General features: G+C 54.7%; 2 protein-coding genes across 2 annotated transcripts; both read left to right on the forward strand.

The window, feature by feature from the left end:
• Positions 1 to 9,891: 9,891 nt before the first annotated feature.
• On the forward strand, positions 9,892 to 12,209 carry LOC311514628 (hemoglobin subunit beta). The gene is made up of 3 exons (XM_084617189.1): positions 9,892 to 10,050; positions 10,186 to 10,408; positions 11,961 to 12,209. Exons 1-3 carry the CDS (start codon positions 9,959 to 9,961, stop codon positions 12,087 to 12,089), a joined length of 444 nt encoding a protein of 147 aa, XP_084473315.1. The 5' UTR covers positions 9,892 to 9,958; the 3' UTR covers positions 12,090 to 12,209.
• Positions 12,210 to 21,396: 9,187 nt separating this feature from the next.
• Positions 21,397 to 23,622, forward strand: LOC311514631 (hemoglobin subunit beta). The gene is made up of 3 exons (XM_084617192.1): positions 21,397 to 21,524; positions 21,642 to 21,864; positions 23,373 to 23,622. Exons 1-3 carry the CDS (start codon positions 21,433 to 21,435, stop codon positions 23,499 to 23,501), a joined length of 444 nt encoding a protein of 147 aa, XP_084473318.1. The 5' UTR covers positions 21,397 to 21,432; the 3' UTR covers positions 23,502 to 23,622.
• Positions 23,623 to 24,535: the final 913 nt, after the last annotated feature.

Genomic DNA, 24,535 nt, shown 5'->3' on the forward strand with positions numbered 1-24,535 from the left:
AAAAGTTGCCAGTGATGGAGAATCTGCTACGACCCTGGGAAATTGTTCCCATGGTTAATTACCCTCCCTGTTAAAAATTACACCTTACTTCCAGTCTGAATGTGTCTAGCTTCAACCTCCAGCCAAAGTATCATCTTAGACCTTTCTCTGCTAGACTGAGCTCATCGTTCACTATTTGCTCCCCATGCGTAGGTACTTGTAGGCTGTAATCAAGTCACCCCTTAACCTTCTCTTTTTACGCTAAATAGATTGAGCTCCTGGAGTCTATCGCTGTAAGGCAGGTTTTCCAAGCCTCTAATCATTCTCCTGGCTCTTCTCTGAACCCCTCGCCAATGCATCAACATCCTTCTTGAGTTGTGGACACCAGAACTGGACGCAGGATCCCAGCAGCGGTGGCACAAGTGCTAAACACCCTGGTAAAATAACCTCTCTGTTCCTACTTGAGCTTTGCCTCTTCATGCAGCTCAGGCTCACATTAGCTCTTTTGGCCACAGCGTCACTCTGGGGGCTCATGGTCAGCAGATTATGCATCATGACCCCCAAATCTTTTCCAGAGTTCCTGCTTCCCAGGAGAGAGTCCCCCACTATAGAAGTATGGCCTGCATGCTTTCCTACTAGATGTAGACATGCAAATACGTTTATCCAAAAGAAGATCTATAATACACTTGATCACAGTTTATAAGCATCTTCCAGGGGAGAAAATACCAGGTACTAGAGGCCTTGTAATGTCCTGGAGAAAGACAGAACAAAAGCCAGTGGCTGGAAGGAAAAGCCAGACACGTTCACCTCAGAAATAAGGCCCCAATGTTAACCAGTGAAGGTGACTAGCCATTGAATCAAACAACCCAGGGCAGTGGTGGGGTGTCCAACTCTTGCTGGTTTCCGATCCAGCCTGTTCACCTTTCTGGGGGACCTGCTTTGGCCAGACACAAGCCCTTGGGCTCAATGCAGAAGTAACTGGGTGAAAATTAATGGTATGTGATATACAGGAGGTCAGACTGGATGGGGTAATTATCCCTTCTGGCTTTAAACTCCACAAAAGACTCAAATGCCCATAAGGCAGGGCAGGGCAACCCCAAAAGTTCCCAAGGAGACCAGGGCTTCAGGGTTTTCAGTCAGCTCGAGTGCTCGCAAGAAGTCTCAGCCGCAGCCATCCAGATGCAAGGACCATCTGCAAGAGCGAAATGAAAAATAACGTTCGCCTCGTTCATACAGCATAAGCGACTGGCTAAGCAGCAGTTCTTCAGAAAAGGATGCGGGGATTACAGTGGACAAGAAGCTGGATATGAGTCAGCAGTGTGCCCTTGTTGCCAAGAAGGCCAATGGCATTTTGGGCTGCATTAGTAAGAGCATTGCCAGCAGATCGAGAGAAGTGATTATTCCCCTCTATTCGGCACTGGTGAGGCCATATCTGGAGTATTGTGTCCAGTTTTGAGCCCCCCTACTACAGAAAGGATGTGGACAAATTGAAGAGAGTCCAGTGGAGGGCAAGGAAAATGATTAGGGGGCTGGGGCACATGATTTATGAGGCGAGGCTGAGGGAACTGGGATTATTTAGTCTGCGGAAGAGAAGAATGAGGGGGGATTTGATAGCTGCTTTCAACTACCTGAAAGGGGGTTCAAAGAGGATGGAGCTAGACTGCTCTCAGTGGCACCAGATGACAGAACAAGGAGCAATGGTCTCAAGTTGCAGTGGGGGAGGTCTAGGTTGAGATGATTTAGTTGGTGCTAGTCCTACTTTGAGCAAGGGGTTGGACTAGATGACCTCCTGAGGTCTCTTTCAACCCTAATCTTCTATGATTCTATGACGAGAGGTCAAAAGACCACTTGACATGCAGACATGTGGTTAAAATCAATTGCTACCCCACATACAGCCCAGCCTGGACTAGGGGGATTATACCCTGATCTAGGGCTGGTATAAGGGGAAGGCCGTGTGGTTAAAGCATGGGACTGCGAGCCTGGAAGTCTGGGTTCTCTTCACAGGTCTGCCCTGGGCTTTCTGGGTGACTGTGAGATCTGTGGTGGGCAGGCAATGCAGAAGGGGAGAGAACTCAGTCTGTCAGGCCTTGGCTCTGGTTGGTGGGGATGGGACAGTTTCTTTGCTTTCTTTCGAAATTAGGCCAAGATGTTCACCTCACGGGAGGAGGGGGTGACTTTCAGACAGTGGTGAGCACCCACCCTCTGAAAATTAGGTCCCTTTAAGGTTTACCAAGCTCGGCTCCCTGAAAGTGGAGCGTCTCAAATCACGAGCCACTTCTGCAACCCCTGCTCTTACGCTCGATAAATCAATCCAGGGATCAATCAGCCACTGGAATAACAGCAGCAGCTGTGCGTGAGCAGCAAATTCTAGTCGAGCCCAGGGCCTCTCGCTTTGCAAGCCCTGGGGCAAATTGCTGAAAAAGATTTGGGATGTTATGCGACATCGATTTCTGCCGCGTCAGAATTCTGACACAGCAGGAAGAGCAGCAGCGTGTCCAAGGCAGGGCCTTATCTGGGCCACAGTCACTTTCCTGTTCACGCAGGGTTTATTATCACGCTGCCCCAGCCCTGCAGCCCTCTAACCTAGGCGGTGTGTTTGCACGCGGGGGTTACATGACTCAGCAGATCTGGGAGCCAGAGTTTGCAAAGTCATGGCACACTCTGCTGACACCCTGTGCTGGTCAGTGTGGCTGGGGGATGCGGGGCCAGCGTGCTTCCAGCCCAACCTCTGGCAAAAAAAAAAGAGCAGGAATAAATAAAAGATCCCAGTGCAGGAGGAGTGAGTCGTGGGCAGCACTGGAACGGTCCCAGCTGAGTCTCCTGGCTCCAGAGCGACATAGAATCATAGAATACCAGGGTTGGAAGGGACTTCAGGAGGTATCTAGTCCAACCCCCTGCTCAAAGCAGGGCCGATCCCCAATTAAATCATCCCAGCCAGGGCTTTGTCAAGCCTGACCTTAAAAACCTCTAAGGAAGGACATTCTCCCCCTATCTCTTTGTCAAAGTCCCAGAATAAGGTGCCCGTCTGGCCTTATGCAGGATGGAGTCGGTGGGCCAGATTCTGCGGCCAACCGCAGCTTAAGTGAGAACACAGAGATTCCCAGGGTGCGGGTTGTGGGAAGAAAGGGGACCCTCTGTGATCTGGCTATTCCCAGCAGTCAGAATGATCCTCTGGGGCTGTGGGCAGCTGGGTATAAAAACAAGCAACCTTCAGGCCAGTCCCCAGTTTGCCCCAAGATCTAGGGACCACACAGATGGCTCAGATCCCTCTCCCACCCATCAGACCTTCTGCAGGTGCAGCTCAGCCAGACCAGGGGATCTAGCCCCAGAGGTTATGAAGGTTTCATCGAAGAGCTCCTCCAGGAGCACAGAAGACCTGAGAGTTGAACAAGGACATTCTGAATGCTCTCAGGATGAGACCCTGGGGCTCCCAGCAGGTGTGATGTGCGTTTCAAGGCCAGACCCTGCTCTCAAATGCCTGTTCTGTGGATTGCAGAGATCCCTTAATCAGTCAGGGCTTCCTTCTGCTAGGAAGTTGTATTAAGGAGCAGATTAAACAAAGAGACCCTTGCAGATACAATCCATCATCAGACAATTCAGTTAGCACGTGAACCAGGGTCACACAGACAGGGAATCACATTTACCCTTTGTCTTCTGAGAAACTCCAGACACAAAAGGCCAGATCCAGCTATTCAGGGAATTGGTGGAAATTGGATCAGTGCAGTTAGTGTTTGTCTTCAGGGGTTAGGAGGCAAAGCCTGTTCTCATTTACACTGGTGCTGATCCAGAGTGACTCCACTGGCTCTCTTGGTGTCACTCTGGATTGACAGCAGTGTCAGTGACAGCAGCATAGGACTCGATCTCTCAGAGGGTCTCATCTGCCAACATGGGCAGCATTTATACTTAGCCACCTAGGAATTGCCAAACCGGGTCAGACCAGGGCCTTCTACCCCACACCCTGCTTCTGACCATGGCCAGCACCAGCTGCTCCAGAGGAATAGACAACAGCCCTGTACTAGGGAATTATGGGCTAGCTGCCCCACAGGGAAAATGATTCCTGACCCCCAGGAATGAGAGGTGGGCTGGTGCCCTGAAGCATGAGGGTGTGTGGCCTAGATTCACAGAGGTACTTATGTGTTGCAATGCTGAGTGTTGTAGCAGCCAACCCTATGCCATCCCTTTTCAGGTGCCCAGGATCTCCAGGCACTTAAGAAAGGGGCTTTTAGAAATCAACCCCATAGCCCTTCCCAGACTCAGCAATGCAAGTTCCCCAGCCCCCAGGATAGAACCCCTCTCATTGGTGCACACGGCTCAGCCTGCTATGGGGAAAGCTGGCTTAACGAGAAAAGGGCAGCTTGTGCTAGGGCTGGAGGATGCTGCCTGCTCAGAAAAAGGTTTAAGCCCCTGGTTCATGGGAAAGCAAGTGCCCAGAGCAGGCAGCCTGCAGCTACAGGGCATTGCTCAGTGCCTGGGGGCTCTGTGTCCCAGAAAGGCTGCTAGACTCTCCCAAAGGGAAGCTGAGCTGGGATTCAGTCTGCCTTCTCCATCACGTGCCTCTGGTGCATCTGTGCAAAGTGAGCATCAAATCCCACAGTGCTAATGCTCACTTACACTACGGCCCCTTTATGCTGCTCTGCCTTTAGGGTCCCTAAAGTACATGCTTCTGGACATCGCCCGTGCAAAGGGGCCTCGGGGTAATGGGCATCAGACCCAGTCCTTCTCATCTGGTAATGTCCCGCACTCACCTTGCACTGGTGTAAATGGAGCAAGGCCGTGGTGAATCAGCCCCTTTGGGCCTACCTGTCTAGCCCTGTCCATCTGCCCCCATTTCACCCACAACAGAACAGAACCATAGAGCCACAGGGCCAGAAGGGACCACAAGGGTCCCCTCGTCTAATCCCCTGCCAAGAAGCAGGACTGGCTGTGTCTAAAGAATCCAGAGACCGGGAAATAACAGGGCCCCCTTTCCCACTGTGCAACCCCAAATTTACACTGGTGTAACTCAGCCAGCATCAAAGGACTCAGACCCCCAGGAAATAAGCAATGCGGGCCGACCCCAGCCCGCAATGGGTAGCCTGTCTGCAGGCGAAGCTCCGCTCTGCTGGCTTGCGAAGCCCCCAAGTACACAGACCTGCTGAGCCAGGGCGTATCTCTGAGGGCGGTCGTGCCCCTCGTCCCAACACCTTTATCGAAGCGGCCAGTTAGGGTGGAAGAGGGTTCACGCTTTCTGGGCGTGTGGCCCTGCCGGGCTGCTCTGGGGAGATAGGGAGGCAGCCAAGAGAACATGCACCCCCCCGGCCAAGACTTCAGGGCGTGTTCCAGGGCACTTTGCAGCTGATAGTTTGTCTGTGTTGCTAACCTCGGGCTGAAAGGCAGCTGCTCTGCTGTGCTACACCAACCCGGCAATGACAAAGGGGCAAGGAGGGCTCCGGGGCAAGTTGCACCAGCTGAGAATCTGGCCCGATATAGCTGTACAGTGCTGAAAAGAAGAAGCCTCTCCTCCGACATGTTAGAGAAGGACAATCCCACTGGGGTTCCCAGCCTTTTGTCCCCTTGGAGTCACAGAATCACAGAAGATCAGGGCTGGAAGGGCCCTCAGGAGGTTCTAGTCCAGCACCCTGCTCCAAGCAGGACCAACACCCACTAAATCATCCCAGCCAGGGCTTTGTCGAGCTGGGACTTAAAAACTTCTAAGGAAGGAGATTCCGCTACCTCCCTAGGTAACACATTCCAGTGTTTCACCACCCTCCTCGTGAAAAAGTTTTCCTAATATCCAACCTAAACCTCCCCCACTGTGACTTGAGACCATTACTCCTTGTCCTGTCATCTGCTACCACTGAGAACAGTCTAGAGCCATCCTCTTTGGAGCCCCCCTTCAGGCAGCTGAGGGCTTCTATCAAATCCCTCCCTCACTCTTCTCTTTTGCAAACTAAATAACCTCAGTTCCCTCAGCCGATTCTGCTCCCACTCTGCCACAGGCCTCTCGCTTTTCTATCTCTCCCCCTTCCCTTCACACCCCCCCCCATATAAACCGCACCCTGCACAATGTCGCTTCTTTTTAATGGCACCAGTTAATAACGTCAAAGAAAAAGCCTTGGCGTGGAAAATTAATTGAAATTGTGATTGTTCAGTGTCACCTGTTGCATTGTTCCGTACCGGTTGGTTGTACTGTACCAGGGCAGACTGGTGTGCGAGGGGCAGCCATAACACTGATAGACCCCGGTCGTCGGGATCGAACCAGGGACCTCTCGCGCTGAGTGCATGAGCCTCTACCGCATGAGCTAGAAGCCACTACTGCATGGCTTCCCAGGAGCAGCCGTGTTAGTCTGTATCCGCAAAAAGAACAGCTGTAGCTCCCGAAAGCTTAAGCTCAAATAAATTGGTTCGCCTCTAAGGTGCCCCGAGTCCTCCTGTTCTAACTGCATGGTTGTTAGCTCAGGGTGTGGAGCGGACTCAAGCTCCCTCTCAGTGGTCTTGGTGCCACCAGCTGGGACAGAACCCCGCACCCAGGGGGCCTGGGGGGGGGCACAGAGCGGGCAGACAACTAGCATTCCCAGGCGTGTTGATTAGCTCGGATGACCTGCCCATTGAATGCGAACCGGACATGAGCCGCAGGTCTAGACAAAGCCACAGAGCCCTGGGGGTGAGAGTGGGCAGCAGCTTTGATGCGAGTCTGTTCTGGATATATACACAGAGCTGCACCTGGCTGTGATATGACCGGCTGGTTCGCCCTGCCTTACCCCAGGGTTGCCAGTGTCACTGCAATAAGAGCTTAAGGAGCCCGTACGTGGGACAGAACTCTTCTGCTGCTATGGAGGCATATCCAGGCCTCTGCACACTGGCGAATTCCATCCAGAGACAGCAATGAAGAAGCTGCAATCGGCCCCGCGCTGGGCACCCGTTGAAGGAGATTGTCGGCGAGGCAGCACACGTATCACAGAGACCAGCAGCCGGAGCCCGCAGGTGTCAGCATCCTCAGCTCCCATCTCTACCAGGCACGCAGCAGCTCACAGGGGCCCCAATTCAGGAAAGCACTTAAGTGTGTGATTACCTTCCGGCACGTGCCTTCCTCCACCAGGGCCAGCACCGGGCCCGGTCAGGCCATCCTGCAGACATGGCTAACGCTGGTAGCCCAGTACTGGCCTGTAAGGCAGCGTCACGGGCTATGAGCATTCGGGGTGGGGAGAAAGGGGTGTGTGTAGGTCCCTGCTGCTTGTGCAGGTCTATCCCCAGCCCTGTTTGCCAAGCTCTCCTCCGGGATCTCGCCCGGCTCATGAGAGGGGGGATGGGGAGGAAGAGGGGAGGAATGGCCACGTTGCCAACCCAGCAATGTAGAACTGAGCAACTGGAGAATCTTACAGCTGCCCCCCTTGTGTTTCTCCTCCTCCTTGCTTTCCCCGCTTCATGCCCCTCGCTTGTTGCATCTTAAGGACATAAGAGCTGCCACACTGAGTCAGACCAGGGTCCATCTAGCTCAGGATCCTGTCTCCGACAGTGGCCTGGAGCAGGGTGTCAGGGGAACACACTGAGCAGGGCGACCATGGAATGATCTGCCCCTTCTTCCACCCCCGGCTCCCGGTGGTCAGCAGGCTAAGGTCTCCCCGAGTGTGGAGATGCAGCCCTGAGCCTCTTGGCTACCAGCCAGGTTCTTGTTTGAATGCTGAACAGAGTCCCCATCCCCGTAACTGAATCAGACCCCTCCTGGCGCAAATCCTTTGCTCTGGGGCTTAGGCTCTGCGCACGTCAGGGCAGCAGCCAGGGCTTTGCCTGCCTTTTTGTGGGGTGCCTAGCGTGTTTTGGGGGCACTGCAGAGATTCACTGTGACAGTCATATGAGCAATTATTATGGTTACTAATTGCCTTTGTGTGTATGGGCGATGCAAACTCCAGGGAGCAGAAAGGGCATTTCTGCCCTAATTCAAAGCCAAACGCCCCCCTGTTTCCTTCCCTCACCTCATGTCCCTCCTAGAAGTTTCCCACATTTTGAACCCAAAGACAGGAGAAAACTCCATTACCCGGCAGCTTTTAACATTCATCTTTGGCAGGGGGTGAGACTATCAAGCCCTTTAAAATGCTGCCACAGCTGGAATTCAGTTCAGGAAAATGTCTAATAAATGCTCGATTCAAATGTCTGGGTTGATCTTTGACTTCAGGGTGAGCTGGCAGAAATAACAAATGGAAACCCCCTGGTCACGCTGTCTAGTCCCCATTGTGAGTTGAGGATGGGTCCTCAGAGTTCATTTCCCAGTGTGTAGTGTAGCTTTCTTTTAAAGAGTTCAGGTGGAGGGGGGTAGGTCAGGGGGTGTATGGCCGAGGTTGTATTGAGAAGTGCCTATATATGATTTAACTCTCTGGTTCCCAGTTCTTATAAAAAACATGGTCCTCTGAAGCCTGCAGGCCCCTTTAGCGTGTCGGGCATGTGTGTACCTCAGAGATGGAAAACTCTAGCAAGCTCTGGCCTGTGGTTTGGAAGATTTATCTGCAATGTGCAGCTGCGGCTCCTTGCGAGTTATCGGCCCAATGGGACGGGGCTGAACTGTTCTCTGAAAGGGGCCTCTTGAGCCGGCTCATGGGTCCCAAGTGAAAAGGAGGGGTCCCCGTGCCAGCCTGTTGGCTAGGAGTGTAAGTCGGACACAACGTGAAATAGGCCAGGGTCTCAGCTAGGCTGATTTGTGCCAGCGGAGGATCTGGGCTAGCGTTTTTAAATGTAGTCCCCAAATGACCTCTGTGAAGAGCCAGATCCTGAGGTCTTCACTGGGCATCATAATTCGCACTCGTTGACTCTGGGCTAAAGCCAGAGAAACACCACAGACACCCAGGGGATCAGCCTGGGAGGAGAAGGCCACCTGAAGAATCTGAAGAAGTGGGCTTTTTACCCACAAAAACTGACTCCCAAATAAATGTATGAGTCTATAAGGTGCCACTGGTTTCCTTGCTGAAATTTTCACTTTCCCCTTGTTTAGGCCCTAAAACACCTGGAACCACTCGAAATCATGGGCCTGACCCTCTCCTCCCCTGGAAAGTCACTTGCACCTGTGTCCCGTGGGTGCAAAACATGATCACACTGATCTGTCTGGATTTTGTGTCCCATTCTCACTGCACATGGTATAAGGGAATGGAGAGCCCCGCCCTGCATTGGAAACTGTGTCGGTGGGCCAGATCCTCAGCTGGTGTGAACAGGCCCTTCATCATCGACCACGCTGGCGCTCACTGACGCCGGCCGCGGGGGAGCCGACACCAGGCCTTTGTCCCCGCCAGAGGGTCGGGGCCAGTCACCTGTCTGCCCTGTTAGTATGGCACACAGTCAACCCCGTGAAACCTGCCCCATTAGCCAACCCCCTGCCAGCAGCAATCCAGGAACAGTCCCCACCCACAGCCCCTCCACACGGTCAGGGCTGGCCCCTTGGGACTCACTCCAATGATGCTAGGGCCAGATCCTTCCCTGGTGTAACTCTGTTTTACTCAGTGCAGCTCTGCCAGTTTGCACTAGTGGAGGATCTGGGCCATTGGGAGCGGCACTTCAGAGATGTGTGGGGTTTGGGTCACCCCTCTGGGCAGGGGCGACTCCGCCCCCAATTTAAGGTCCTCTCTGGTCCTAAAGAGGAGACAAGGGTTAAGGGTGTAAGTGCCAAAGTCCTTTGTGACACCTCTGCCTGCTGGGGTCAATATCCCCCTGGGGACAGGGCCCTAGGGTGGGGGTGCTGTGCGGACAGCGGGAGAGTCCAGAGGGTGGATTTAGCATGTCCGTTGAGCTAGCCCTGGGATCCCGACTCGGCAGACCGCACCCTGCATGGACGAAGCAAGCAGTGGAGTGGCCTCTCCCCAGCCCGCGCAGACCCCACCCCAGGGCTGACCAATGGCCGTGTCCACAGAGAGGGGGAGGAGCGGAGGCCGGAGGATAAAGGCCCCGCTGGGGGTCTGCCCCTCAGCTACAGGTTCCTCCCTCAGCTGCATCTGCAAAGGACCCCTCGCTCCTCACCATGGTGCACTGGACAGCCGAAGAGAAGCAGCTCATTACCGGCCTGTGGGGCAAGGTCAACGTGGCCGAATGTGGTGGCGAAGCCCTGGCCAGGTAGGCCCAGCCCCATGGCATCTGCCCCCCTGTCTCCTGGGCTGGCGAAGCTGCTGCTTCTGCTTCTGCTTCTGCTTCTGCAGGGAGGCTGCAGTAACCCTGCGTCTGTCTCTGCTCCTGTCTCCCTCTCTCTAGGCTGCTGATCGTCTACCCCTGGACCCAGAGGTTTTTCTCTTCCTTCGGGAACCTCTCCAGCCCCACCGCCATTGTGGGCAACCCCAAGGTCCGTGACCACGGCAAGAAGGTGCTGACCTCCTTTGGGGATGCCGTGAAGAACCTGGACAACATCAAGGCCACCTATGCCAAGCTGAGCGAGCTGCATTGTGACAGGCTACACGTGGACCCCGAGAACTTCAGGGTGAGTTGGGCTCCTGGGTCCCCCGCTTCGATCCCCCAGGACAGGGCAGGGCCAAGTGGTGGTTCTCCCTTTGGGGCATGGAGGAGGCCACCGGTGAGCAAGCTCCCAAAGGTGCACTGGGCCTACAGGTGACAGACAGTAAGTGACGCTGTATAACCCCGTACAAGGTGCCAGGCCTGGGGAGCAGGCTCAGGGGAGAGTCTGGCAGGATCCAGTAATGCAGGTGGAAATCTGCCAAGGCCACCTGGGCCTGGGATCCAGTGTCAGAAGGGATGGAGGGAGGAGGTGGGGTGCTCTGAAGGGGGTGGGGGCGTGATATGGGTTTGGTCCAAGAGAAGTGAGCGGGGTGCTAGGGGGAGGGATCTGTGGGGAGAAGGGCATGCTCGGGTGGACCGGCCCCTTTGGCGGGTGCCGAGAAGGATGTCCAGGGAGTGAAAGTGCTGCTCCCCCGTGATGACCCCAGCCCCACAGCGCTCTGTGCACAACCCCCCTGTCCCGCCCCTTGGGCAGAGGACTGATGGGAGGGAGGAGGGAAGGGGCTAAGGGCCTGCAGGAGGAAACCACGGGGCAGGCCACGAGCGAAGGGCAGGTGCCAGTGGAAGCTATAGGGGCACTGGGGGGGGATCACTGGGGTGGCGTTAGAGAGGTGGGGAGATGCCAGCGACAGACAGATACAGCGCTGATGGCAGGGGGTGAGGGGCAGGGGAACAACAGGGCCGGGACAGGTGGTGGGAGCAAGGGGAAGGATGGCAAGGGGTGGGTGCCAGAAGAGGGGAAGGATTTGGGGGAGAGGAAAGGGGTCTGAGCCAGGGAAGAGGGAGGAGAGAGCTGGTCAGAGTGACATTCCCCTGGTGCAGGGGACACCCCCTAGGTCCCACTTAGGCCCTATTGTGAGGACTTAAGTAGCGTATAGGTCTTCTGCTGGCCTGGCCCTGCACTCAAGGGGGCGGGGGGGGGGGCAGGGAGAGAGGGTTCACCACGGAGGAATAGAGGAGAAGGCATGAGGAGTTAAGGTCAGAAAGACACAGATGGGAGAGAGAAGGAGCTGGGGGAGGCAAACGGGTAAAGCGAGCAGAACATAGAGATGAAACAGAGACTCTCACGGGGTCCTGGGCTGGGGAGAAATTTTCATGGCAGTGTCAATGCAGATAAAATCCCAGAGCCCCAAACTTCATGATCCATCCACCCATCCATCCATCCATCCACCCACCCACCCATCCATCCATCCATCCACCCACCCACCCATCCATCCACCCACCCACCCGTCCGTGCGTCCATCCATCCACCCATCCATCCATCCACCCACCCACCCATCCATCCATCCATCCACCCACCCACCCACCCATCCATCCATCCATCCACCCACCCGTCCATCCATCCATCCATCCATCCATCCACTTGCCCTCTCCCCCCACCCTGCACCAATATCTACAGATATCTCTCCACCATGGTCGCTGAGCAGCAGCCCTTACTGCTCACATGTGGCTAGAGAGACGTGGGGGGTTCGGAGCCGCGCTCACCAGGGGGGTATTTTCCTCCTCCTCCCCTGCAGCTCCTGGGTGACATCCTCATGATCGTCCTGGCTGCCCACTTCGGGAGCGAGTTCACCCCTGCCTGCCAGGCCGCCTGGCAGAAGCTGGTCCGTGTGGTGGCCCACGCCCTGTCGTACAAGTACCACTAAGCCCTCGGCAGGGACGCGCACGACAAAGACACCCTGCTCCGTTCCAGGCGCACCCACGTGCATGGAAATGCCCTTTGGGTACCAGTGGCTGTAACAGTCAAATAAAACCCGTCCACTGCAGTGGGTCATGGTCCGTGTGTCTGTGCATGGTGCGGGATCCTGGGGTCAGGGGCAGCTTGGACAGGGGGGCTGGGAGACTTTATAAACAGGAAAGGGTTTCGCTCAGTTGCTGGTTCGTCTTTCCTGTTTTCTAAGGCGTGCTGCTTCGGGGCTTTCCCGGCATTCTAGCTATTATGTTCTTATATTGGAAACTTCCAAAGTGGGTGTAAAGTGGAGTTGTCGCCCTCTGGACAGCTCTATTCACCTGTAACTTCTTAAAAAATGGACGTTTCCGGATATAGCCAGTTGTCACTCATGTACCGCTCCCAGTGCCTCACCCTTTGTCTGTTTCTTTGCTTCTTTGGATTCCAGGCTGACAAACACGTCCCCACACAATTAGCTCTGGGCATCTGGTCATGGAGGCTGTGAATGTGTGCGTCCCCCGGTTCGTTCCCTTCCTCCCTGGGCCGTGGGGAGAACAGGATGGCCTGATTTGCCCCCAACAGCTGATAACACTTGTAGCTCTGCACTAAAACAATGACTATGATCAATTCTCATGCTTCAGGGCATCAGCCTGTCACCTTCAGGGGTCAGGAAGGAATCTCCTCCCCTTCCCCCACGCACAGTTGGGCAGATAAATTTGGTGGGGGGGGGGGGATGCCTCTCTCTGAAGCATCAGAGATCAGCCACAGCTGGACAGGGTGGACCGGTGATCTGAGGTGGCCTGGCAAAACCTTTCTAGATGCTTGGCTGGTGGGTCTGGCTCACCTGCTCAGGGGACAACTGATGCCAGATTTGGGGTCAGGAAGGAATTTTCACCTAGGTCATTTTGGCAGGGACCTTGCGGGAGGGACCTTTGGCAGGGCCTGGGGAGTGGGGTCACCTGCTGGGATCATCTGGGTATATCTCACCCAATCAATTTGCTTCCATTATAGGGGGCCTCAGGCATTGGGGGGTCCCTGGGTCCATCCTGTTTGGGGCACACTACAGTAAGGACTGAAATGCTTTAGTCTAGCCCATGTCACTGGGCTCAGTGCAGGGGTAATGGTGGAGTTCTCTGTGTGTGCAGGGTGATCTAATGGTCCCGTCTGGCCGTAAGCCCTGTGACACTGTGAAACCACCTCCTGCTGAGAGCGGGTGCCAGGCATGGGCGTAACATTACACAGCTATGTCTGCATCTGCAGGATCAGGCCTTCAGGGCTCTGCCCTGTGCTGAGGTGCAAGAGCATGGGGTGGGCTGTCCCCGGGGGACACCAGCTTCCTTTTGGGTGCTAGACGCAACGAATAACTCCCAGGTGAATACGGGCGCCATTCCCTCCAATGGGGAACTGTGGCCAGGTGATCCCAGCGGGCCCCTCTGCCAGGAAATCAATGGCCGGAATTGTGGGGCGCGCCTGGCTGTCAGCCATCTTTGTGCCCGGGTGGTCAGGGATGGTCAAGGGTGGTCAGGGATGGAGATGACCCCTGGAATATCTAAGGCAGCCCAGGGAGTTCTCAGTCACACCAGGGTTGTCTCTGAGCAGCTGTGCAACCCAGAGTGGCTGTAGCAACCCCTGACTCTAGCCTCCTTCTGCACTGGAGGTGGCAGGGGGCTTGGCTGTCCCACCTGGGGCCTGCCCTGGGTGGGGGTGGGGATTTTACAGACCCTGAATACGGCTGGAGGGACCTACAGAGGCTGCAGCAGACGGGACAGTCCCTCCCTCTGAATCACGGAGCTGGAAGGCAAACAGCCAAACCACTTTGGTTTGGGCAGTTTACAACAAGTGCTCCCCCAGCCCGGCACCGCACTTCCAACTGACCAGGCTGAGAGACAGGCCTGGCACTGGGATGCCAAAATCACGAGTCAGGCCCTCCAAAGTCACGGGACTGGTTTTGAAATCACGAGATTTTAAAAATCTGTTGGATTCTTTCCCCTTTGCCTTCTGGGTATTGAGCCCGGGGGCTTGACGGTTTCCAGGTTGTCTCCGCACAGGGCCAAACTGGGAACTTAAAAATCTGAAATTTTCCCACCCCCAAATGACTCCGGGAGCTGGGCTTGAAGAAAAACACTCCAAATCAACAAACCGGTCAATAAACCGGAGATTCAGCAACGCCAGTTCAGCGCCATGCTTCGTACCCCACAGCTGGCCTGCATTTTGAGGGATGCCCAAGTCCCCTACATGCCACACAAGTCTGGCACCTGCCTCAGTTTCCCTGCTCTTACCAATCCCTTCCAGCTTTACCCGCGAAGCAGGAACGCAGGGCTGAGGGAACACAGGGCGCCTCCAGTCAGAGCGGCTGTTCACACAGAGCGGAAGGCCGCACTCGCAGGAAAGGTGCTGGCTTGGCCTCAGCTCTAACCCAGACCTTGGGCAGCTCACTTCATCTCGCTGGGCCCTCGGGCTCCGTGTGCAAAGTGGTACGTCTTTTCTCCCCCTCCTGGTCCTGCCTAGCTAGAGGGCCAGGTCCCTGGAGCTGGGGTTGTCGGCCCGGCCTGGCCTGTGTCGGTTAGACGGGCAAAAGAATCATGCGCCAACCAACAGAGCCATGCCAGCCAAAGTCCCAGTGTCGACACATTTAGGCTGGCCAAAGAGCACTTTCCCCAGGAGAGCTTGTTTGTTTGGGGAAGTGGCATAAGTGATGCTGGCTAAGGTAGTCTTTGGCTGGTATAAGCTGTGTCTCCATTGTGGGGCCTGCCGCTACGGCCGGCCCCGCAGAGCTCTGCAGGCAAAGGCTTGCTAGCGCGGACAAGGCCTTGCTCTGCATCCGTACAGGGGCTGGATCAGCCCTGCTCTTGTCCGTGGGCCCTAGTAGCCAATGCAATGCACATAATTAACATGCTCCTCCTTGCGGGGTTTGGCAGCAGCATGGGGCCTCAGGGTGGATCGCAACATCAGCAGGAGTCTGCAATGCGATGCTGCTGCAAACAAAGCAAATGCAAGGTGAGGCTGCATGAGCAGAGGCAGAGCAGGCGAGTCACGGGAGGTGAGAGCACCGCTCCGCTCCGCGCTGGCCAGGCCTCAGCTGCAGCTCGGGGCCCAGTTTGGGGCTCCGATGTGTTGGAAAGATGTAGAGAAACTGGAAAGGATCTAGAGGCGCGAGACAAAGAGGATCCAAGGGATGGAGTACGAGTCATATGAGCAAAGGCTGAAGGAACTGGGTATGTTTAGCTTGGAGACTGGAGATTGAAGGGGGACATGACAGTGGTCTTCAGATCCTTGAATGAAAAGGAGGACTTGTGGCACCTTAGAGACTAACCAATTTATTTGAGCATGAGCTTTCGTGAGCTACAGCTCACTTCATCGGATGCATGCCGTGGAAACTGTAGCAGACTTTATATATACACAGAGAATATGAAAAAATACCTCCTCCCACCCCACTGTCCTGCTGGTAATAGCTTATCTAAAGTGATCATCAGGTGGGCCATTTCCAGCACAAATCCAGGTTTTCTCACCCCCCCACCCCCATACACACACAAACTCACTCTCCTGCTGGTAAAACCCCTTCAAAACTGACCACTCTCCAAGTTTAAATCCAAGTTAAACCAGAACATCGGGGGGGGGGGGGGTAGGAAAAAAACAAGGGGAAATAGGCTACCTTGCATAATGACTTAGCCACTCCCAGTCTCTATTTAAGCCTAAATTAATAGTATCCAATTTGCAAATGAATAGGCTTAAATAGAGACTGGGAGTGGCTAAGTGACGGGGATCCTACAACTTCCCTAGTAACTTCTTCCAGAGCTTCTCTGCCCTGAGAGTTAGAAAGTTTTTCCTAATATCAGACCTAAAACTCCTCGCTGCAGTTTAAGCCCATTGCTTCTTGTCCTGCCTTCGGTGGCCACAGAGAACAGTCCTCTTTATCACACGCTTTTACATCGCTGAGAACCGTTACCATGTCCCTCCTCAGCCCTCTCTTCTCTAGGCTAACCAGGGCCAGGTCTTTCAACCTTTCCTCATGGGTCAGGTTTTCCAAACCTCTGATCCGTTTTCTTGCTCTCCTCTGGACTCTCTCCAGTTGTCCCCATCTTTCCTAAAGCGTGGGGCCCACAGCAGGACACAGGTCACAGCTGAGGCCTCACCAGTGCGGAGTGAAGCAGAACAATTATCTGCCTTGCCCTACAGGCAACACTCTTGTCAATCCACTCCAGAATGAGATTTGCTTCTTTCGCAACAGCATCAGACTGTTGACTCATGTTTAATTTGTGATCCACTATAGCCCCAGGTCCGGTAAAGCAGTATGACCACCTAGCCAGTCATCCCCCAGTTTGTGGCTGTGCCTTTCATTTTCTCTTCCTAAGTATAGTGGGAAACTAAGTTTCCCCTCCCATCATGCGGGAAACCGGGGTTCGATTCCCTGACAGGGAACCATCTGGAACCCACACACCTCCTGGGTGTGGTGTTCTGTCCCATCTAGTGGCACTGAGATCACTTAGAGATTAATGAGTCTGCTCTACAGCCTTAGCTAAGAGCCATGTGGCATTTAGCTCCAGAGGTCCCAGGTTTGATCCTGATGACCGGGGTCTGTCGGTGTTACAGTTGCACTTGTCTTTTTTGAATCATCTTGCTGATTTCAGACCAATTCTCCAATTTGTGAAGATCAGTTTGAATTCTAATCATAGAACTGAAAGGGACCTCAAGAGGTCATCTCGTCCAGTCCCCTGCACTCATGGCAGGACTAAGAATTATCTAGACCATCCCTGACAGGTTTTTGTCCAAACCTGCTCTTAAAAGTCCCCAATGATGGAGATTCCACAACCTCCCTAGGCAATTTATTCCAGTGCTTCACCACCCGGACAGTTAGGAAGTTTTTCCTATTGTCCAACCTAAACCTCTCTCGCTGCAATTTAAGCCCATTGCTTCTTGTCCTATCCTCAGAGGTTAATCCTGACCTCCAAAGTGCTAGCAGCCCCTCCCGGCTCGCCGACGTCCACAAACTTGATACGCATTCTCTTCACTCCAAGTCATTAACGAAACGTAGAACAGCACTGGACCCAGGACTGACCCCGCCAGGATCCCACTAGATACGCCCTCCCAGCTGGATAATGAATCATTGACAATGATTCTTTGAGTACAGACTTCCAACTGGTTGTGCACCCACCATACAGTAATGACATGTGACCGCACTGCCCTAGTTGGCGTGGGGAAAGTCCTGGAGGATGGTGTCAAAAGCCTCACCGCAACTGAGATCTCTCGTGTCTACTGCTTCCCCCAGCCGCTAGGCCAGTTACTAAGGGTCCAATTGAAAGACCCACCCCCCATTCCCTCCAGCAGATGTGGGGGTGGGAGGGATGATGTTAATTGCCACAGCTCACAGCCCCGGGGTTCGGAAGGACAGTCGGTGCCCTGCCCGAGGATATCCGCATTCACCCTTCCCCACAGCAGGCTACAGAAGAAGGTTAAGCCGTAGGTTTGTTTTGGGATTCTAGCTGCAGTTCCTGTTTCTGGCCCAGGGCCCGTCTGTAACGCAGGCTCTCCCGAGTTCCATTTCTGGCTCTGACGCACTCTCCCTCTGTGGGCTTGGGCAACTCCCGTCCCTGCACAGTGCCTCCGTTTCCCCAATAGTACAATGGGGTGAAGGATCCTGACCTGCCTTCCAGGCAGGGTAGGGTTAATAAATGTGGCTTGGAGGAGGCCTATTTTGCCACTGCCTTATGTGACTAATTTACCATGCCATTAGCAATAGACACTGATACAAACACACAGCCCCTGCACCTCACGCACCCTGCTGGCTCCCCAGACAGTCAGACAGACTCAGGTTCCCGTTCTCAGGCCCTGAGGACAGAGCATTATTGGCCACAACTGTGGGACTTTTTGCCAGACAACACAAGGAAAGGAAGGTCTTGCAGCTAACGCACCGGCCTGGGGCTCAGGAGAGAGGGCTCAAGTTCTGCTCCAGAACCCTGGTCAAGTCATTCAGTTGCCCCATGCCTGGATTTCCCACCTGTTCAATGGGCACCACTCAGCTGCCTCCTTCCCTGGAGAAGCAGCCGTTTCTGCAGGGAGGTGCTTAACCGTGGGCCTGTCTCTGTTCCTGTCTCCCCGCCAACCTCACCAACCCCCTGGCGCCAAGGTGCTCAGGTCTTGTACCTATGCCAGTGGGGGATGAGCAGCGCACCCACGAGAGACAGCTCAGGGGAACCTCCAAAGCCTCTCTGAGTCGGTCACATGCATCAATACACGGCCGGTGCCACCCGTGAAAGGGGTCAGGGGCTCCAGGGGAACTTGTGGGGAGAGGGGCCAGACAGGCTGATGGGAAGAACGTGCAGCCTGGAGTAGCCAGAGGAGGGAGTTGCACAAGTGGGAGAAATCAAGAGTGAAGGAGGAAAGGAGGCAGGAGGGGAAGGGAAAGGCAGGGTGCGAGACCCAGGAGGTGGTTAACCACCAGGGCAGCAAAAGAGGAGGGGGGAAGTGAAGCGAAAGCCAGCGCTGGAGAATGAAGAGGCTGGAACCAGGGGAAGTGAGGAGGGACTGAAGCAGCCGGCGGTGGAGTGGAAAGGACAGCAGAGGCCCTGAAGGAGAAGCGAGTGGGATCGGAGGCAGAGAGCTAAGGGGAATGGAGGAAATTCAGGATCCCGGGGAGTGCCCCATAGGAAGTGTGATGGCAGACCCTGGGCTGTGACAAAACCGCTCCCAGCATCTCACCGAATACTTGGATAAATAGAGACTAATTCCTGTGCTGGGGGGATTTTACCACCTCTCTGGGTGGGAGTCCTGAGGTTAAAACCCTCCCGAACAAGCCTAGAAGGTGCCTGAGCCCTTGTGTGACTTTTGCCTTTCCCCACCTGGGAGGGAGGGCAAAGTCAAGGGGGAAGAGAGAGATTTAAAGGGGGGTGGGGAGGATTTTCTTCCTTCTCCCCTCCAGCTCCTGGCTGACTCCTCATCGTCACCCTGATGGCGTTCACTCCTGTGTGCCAGGCAGCCTGGCGAAAGCTGGCTCCATGTGGTGACCCACGAGTGCCACAAAACCCGCTGCTGGGACCCACCAGAGCAAGACAGCCTGCTATTTTCCAGGCACAGCCCCCCTCAGGGAAATACCGATGGCCAAACCGTCAAATAAAAACCATCCCCTGCAGTCTGCCTGTCCTCCCTTAGTCTGTATGTGCTGCGGGCCCGAGGGCCCGGGGAGGGGCAGGGACAGGGTGCTTGGACATTTCATAACCAGGAAATGGGGTAGCTCATGGCTTGTTTTCTAAGGGCTGGTGGAAATGAGACTTCCCTGCACTCTGAAAGTCGTACATCGAGCAGGGCAGTACCAGGGAGTAGTCAGGCCTGTCACAACTGAACACACACACACAAATACACAAGCACACACAGAGAAATACAGAGAGAGAGAGAGAGAGAAATACACACACACACAAATACACAAGCACACACACAGAGAAATACACGCTCTCTCACATACACACACAGAAATACACACACACACACACAGAAATACACACTCTCTCTCTCACACACACACACAGAAATACACACACACAGAAAATACATACACACAGAGACACACATAGAAATACACACACACAGGGAGATACACACACAGAGAAATGCACACACACAGAAAATACACACACACACACAAAAGTACACGCACAGAGAGAATACACTCTCTCACACACACAGAAATACACACACACAGAGAAGTACACACACATAGAATACTCTCTGTCTCTCACACAAACACAGAAATACACACACTCTCTCTCTCACACACACAGAAATACACACACAGAGAGAAATACTCTCTCTCTTTCTCACACACACACACTCACACACACACACACAGATGTTTTAACAGGACAGTGTATAACACCACACAGGTGTCATGGTGCAAGAAGGCTGCTGCTGCTTCCGCAGGTGTGGTGGGGCTGCTCACGTGTGTAAAGTTACTCGCACGCACAAGTGTCGGTGGGAGCAGGCCCCGGGACTGGGATGGGAGCGCTCCTTCTTTTCTGTGTGCACCAGCGCAGCCAGCTTGAGAAAGACCTCATTGAACGGTCAATTTACTACCCACAAAAACACCCGGGGGACGTTCACTGCGCCCTCCCGTGACGAATGCCCCTTCCCCCTTGCCCCTGCAGATCGCCTGCCTGCTCGTGTAGCGATCACCAGGCCCCAGCCCCCTCTCGACGCTCGCTAGGCCACGGCAAGGAGGGGCGGGGGGAGTTTCCGTACCCCTGTGTTGTGCATGCTCTTTTCCGCTCCAATGCAGACACACGGTAATCAGGTGGAAAGATGGAGGGCCTGGCCCAAAAGCAGGCCCTGAAAGTATCTGCACGTGTTTAAATCAGTGACTCACAATGAAGACTTGCGCTGCTTTTTCCCTGGAGAGCCAGGGCCCTGCCTGGGCTGCCCCATAGCCTAACATCTCCTTCGGAGCCTGACCCAAAGAGCTGGGCAGCCATTGGCTCCCGCTGGCTCTGGATCAGGCTCACAATTGCTGTGTCTCAGGTGACCCAAAGCCCGTGCGTGGGGCTGGATGGAGGTGGAAGCAGATGCCTAGTCCAACACAATCATGTCTGCCCTGTGCCCCCCGCCCCCTCCATGGCTCAGGGCAGCATGCAAGGGCTTTGTCCTGCTCTACAAAGCTTTTTACCAGTGTGGACGTGGCTACCCAGAGCGGCCTCACAATGCGTGGCCCCTAGATGACGCCTTTCCAGAGGTCAGACCCATGTCCCAGTGACCAGGCCCCAGGACCCGGGCAACCCTGGTGCTCAGGTCATCGCCCTTACCCCGTCGGGCGGGACGGGGCCCTGGGGCTGGGCAATAAATCATAGCTCATCTGACTGGCGACCATACTAATACGAGACCGAGGTGTGCCCAGAGCCGACCGGGTTCAAATCAAGGGGGACAAGCAAATGTTTTCATCCAGCCGTCACCCGGGACTTGTTGCCCAGGGTGAGCCTTCCTTTGAGGGGGTGAGCGGGGTGGGTGCAGTCCTTAGGTCTCAGGCTAGACCTCTGCACCATCCCTTGGAAGCTGGGTATGGGAGCTGCCTGGCCGTAGCCGGGAGAACAGATGGAGGGGGACCTGAGCTCTCCGGCTGCATTAGCCCCGGGCACTTTGCCCCGCAGACCACACCCCAACACACATTGCCTCCTCCCCCAGGCTGCCCTGGCAGTGTTGGCCCCGGGCCCGGCCAATGGCCCTGTGGGCTAAGATGAGGAGGAGCCGTGGTTAGGGTATAAAAGTCCCCGAAGGGGACTCCAGCTCAGCTACTGGTTCCTCACTCAGCTGACGCGCCGAGCAGATCCACTCTCATTACCATGATGCACTGGACAGCCGAAGAGAAGCACTACATTACCAGCATGTGGGACAAGATCAATGTGGCAGAGATTGGAGGCGAATCCCTGGCCAGGTAGGCCCAGCCCCACGGCATCTGCCCCGCTGCTTCCCGGGCTGGAGAAGCTACTGCTTCTTCAGGGAGGCTGCACTAACTCCGTTTGTGTCTCTGCTTGTGTCTCCCTCTCTCTAGGCTGCTGATCGTCTACCCCTGGACCCAGAAGTTTTTCTCTGACTTCGGGAACCTCACCAGCTCCAGCGCCATCATGCACAACGTCAAGATCCAAGAGCATGGCAAGAAGGTGCTGAACTCCTTTGGGTCTGCCGTGAAGAACATGGACCATATCAAGGAAACCTTCGCTGACCTGAGCAAGCTGCACTGCGATACGCTGCATGTGGATCCCGAGAACTTCAAGGTGAGTCCGGCTCCGGGCTGACCCCTCTTCCCAGCCCCCTGCTCATCCCCAGAGCATGGCCAGCAGGAGCAACTGTGGCCATCCTTGGTTCTGGGGCAGTCACTTGCAGGCAAACTCCCAGGAGAGCAGGGTCAAAGGTGGCCTCCCAGGTAGTGGCATCAGGAGCGCCATACCACCCATGGAAGTGATACCAGGCTTGGATGATCAGGGTCTTCACCAGTGAGGGCTCAAGGGGAAATTCTGAATTGTCTCAGGTTCAGGGACCCCTGTGACAAATCTGCAGATGCCATCTGTGGGAGAGGGCTAAACATGAAAGGCATTCAGATTGGGAGGGAAAGTTCTGAGTGGGGAAAGCGTAGAGAGGTGGGCAGCAGGCAAGGGGATGCACCCGTGGGAGTGCTTCTCCTACAGGCAGGAGGTTCACGCGCGTTGGGGGAGTGGCAGCAAAAGCCTCAAGGGACAGGGTGAGGAAACCACGAGGCTGGCAGGAGAGAGACGAGGAGGGCATGGAGCCATGGTATGGGAGGGGGAAGAAGTCAAAGTGTGGTAACGGGTTCCGGGCGCAGGCAGGTGACTGAGGAAGAGGAGGAGTGGAGGCAGGAGGGGAAGGGAAAGGCAGAGAGGGATGGGGAGGAGGTGGGTAAAGTGAGGGCAGCCAGGAGGAAGCATAAGGAAAAGTGAAAGCAGCTATGGGAGCAAGAGGAGGTCTGAGCCAGGGGGTGTCAGGAGAGAGACCATCAGCCTGGAGGAGCCAGAAGGACAGTGTATGAGTCAGAAACAGGAGAGACGCAGAAGGAAAGAAGAATGGGATTTGGCGAAGAGACAACCCAGGCATGCCGGTGAGTGCCAGGAGCTTTCTGGGGTGAAATGCATTTCCCGGCAACTCTTTGGTAGCACAAATTCCCACCTCCCTGAATCCTGATATTGCAGTTACTGGGGGCTGCTGTTTGGATTTGTGCTCTGGGCCCGATGCGAGAGGGGAGCATCCTGGCTCGGCAGGTGTCCCAAGGCTAAGAACCTCATGGAGCATTTTGGAAGGCACCAGGTGCTCAGTTTCATGTCATTCTGCAGAGACACACAGGCTCCTCTGAGCAAGGAAGGGCAGTGAGAAATTCCACTGGCAGAAACACCCGAATGCCAGAGTCCCCCTGGAGTTTGTAACACCAGTGAAAGAGGATGGTCTGGGCTGGGGTGAGGCTGGCGTGATGCAATGGAGGCTCAGGCCAACAATCCATATTCTCTATATAGGGCCTCCAAGAGTGCCCTAGAGCTACAGAACCAGGTTGCTGGTTAATGTTCTTTAATGGGCTCTCCTGGGGAGGGAGGTAAGTGAGTTTATATTATAGAGTGGAAAGGAGCACAGTCTCCAGATAGATTTATGAACTCCCAGAATAGTTCGAGGACTCCACAAGGTAAATATCCCCTGCACCTGCCCTGAGATCTGCAAAGAGAGAGGTGGGAGTTCGGAGCGGTGCTTACCTGGGGGTATTTTCTTCCTTCTCCTCCAGCTCCTGGGCAGTATCCTCATCATTGTCCTGGCCATTCACTTCGGGAAGGAGTGCACTCCCACCTGGCAGGCCGCCTGGCAAAAGCTGGTCAGTGCAGTGGCCCATGCTCTGACCCTCCACTACCACTGAATCATCTGGAGGGACCCACCAGCGGGAGGTCTCCAGATACCTCCCAGGCTCCTATGCACCCATGAGAATCCCCTTCTGGGAGTGACAGGCTGTAACAACCAAATAAAAACCTTCTGCTGAAGTCTCTCTGAGTCCCTGTGTCCATGTGTACATGGGTGGGGTGGGGGCGAGGGGCAACGAGAACCGGGGGGTGCTTGTAGGTTTCCTAGAGCAACAATAGGTCAGTGCCTTCACTGGTTTGTCTTTCTTCGCTTCTAAGGGCCAGGGCCCTGTGCTCTGAAAACCAGCCTCACAAATCAACAGGGCCAGGGGACCTCCAGGCCTGCCACAAGTGAGCGCACTAAGAGAGAGCGTCTCACACACACACATGCTCCACTAAGGAGCAACTTGGATGAGCAGTTGTGTAAGCTGCTGTAAGCAGAAAGCAGAAAGTGCATGGGACCCCCTGGGGTATTTCAGTGCACTATTTATTTATTGTCTTTCTAGCAGCAGGAACAAATAAGAACTACACCCCCCAGCCCCGTCCCCAAAGGGAAGGTTTTTATCAGCCCATGCCCTCTGCTGGCATGCTGCTTCTGAGCAGTTTGCTGACTCACACCCACTCAGTCCAGGCATGGGTGGGGGCAGTTTTTAGATAAATGGTTTAAAGGGAGCTATCAAGACCTGGCCAGACTTGGTTCAGTACATCCCTTGCCAACACCCTTTGGCCATTGCGTGGCCTCCTGGGGCCTGATCCTGCCACTGTTGTGCATATGAGTAACTTGATGCCCGGGAGTAGCTGCCATCAGTTTCCAAGAGCCCCCTCACCCCCCGCCCCTTTGTGTGTGAAGTTAATCACATATATAAGCGTTCGCAGGACGGGACCCGTAGGTTGTAAATAAATGCAAATTAATGCACATTGGAAAACATAATCCCCACTATACATATACAATGATGGGGTCCAAATTAGCTGTTACCACTCAAGAAAGAGATCTTGGTGTTGTGGATATTTCCCCGAAAACATCTACTCAGTGTGTAACAACAGGCAAAAAAGC

The sequence above is a fragment of the Lepidochelys olivacea genome (genome assembly GCF_965140295.1).
Source record: "Lepidochelys olivacea isolate rLepOli2 genome assembly, chromosome: 1".
In the NCBI taxonomy this organism is placed as follows: Eukaryota; Metazoa; Chordata; order Testudines; family Cheloniidae; genus Lepidochelys; species Lepidochelys olivacea.

What these genes read in the sequence shown, in the direction of transcription:
- LOC311514631 (XM_084617192.1), top strand. Translation starts at nt 21,433, where the DNA reads ATGATGCACTGGACAGCCGAAGAGAAGCACTACATTACCAGCATGTGG. An exon ending in GGAGGCGAATCCCTGGCCAG is followed by an intron (nt 21,525 to 21,641) that starts GTAGGCCCAGCC and finishes CCCTCTCTCTAG; the next exon opens with GCTGCTGATCGTCTACCCCT. An exon ending in TGGATCCCGAGAACTTCAAG is followed by an intron (nt 21,865 to 23,372) that starts GTGAGTCCGGCT and finishes CTTCTCCTCCAG; the next exon opens with CTCCTGGGCAGTATCCTCAT.
- LOC311514628 (XM_084617189.1), top strand. Translation starts at nt 9,959, where the DNA reads ATGGTGCACTGGACAGCCGAAGAGAAGCAGCTCATTACCGGCCTGTGG. An exon ending in GGTGGCGAAGCCCTGGCCAG is followed by an intron (nt 10,051 to 10,185) that starts GTAGGCCCAGCC and finishes CCCTCTCTCTAG; the next exon opens with GCTGCTGATCGTCTACCCCT. An exon ending in TGGACCCCGAGAACTTCAGG is followed by an intron (nt 10,409 to 11,960) that starts GTGAGTTGGGCT and finishes CCTCCCCTGCAG; the next exon opens with CTCCTGGGTGACATCCTCAT.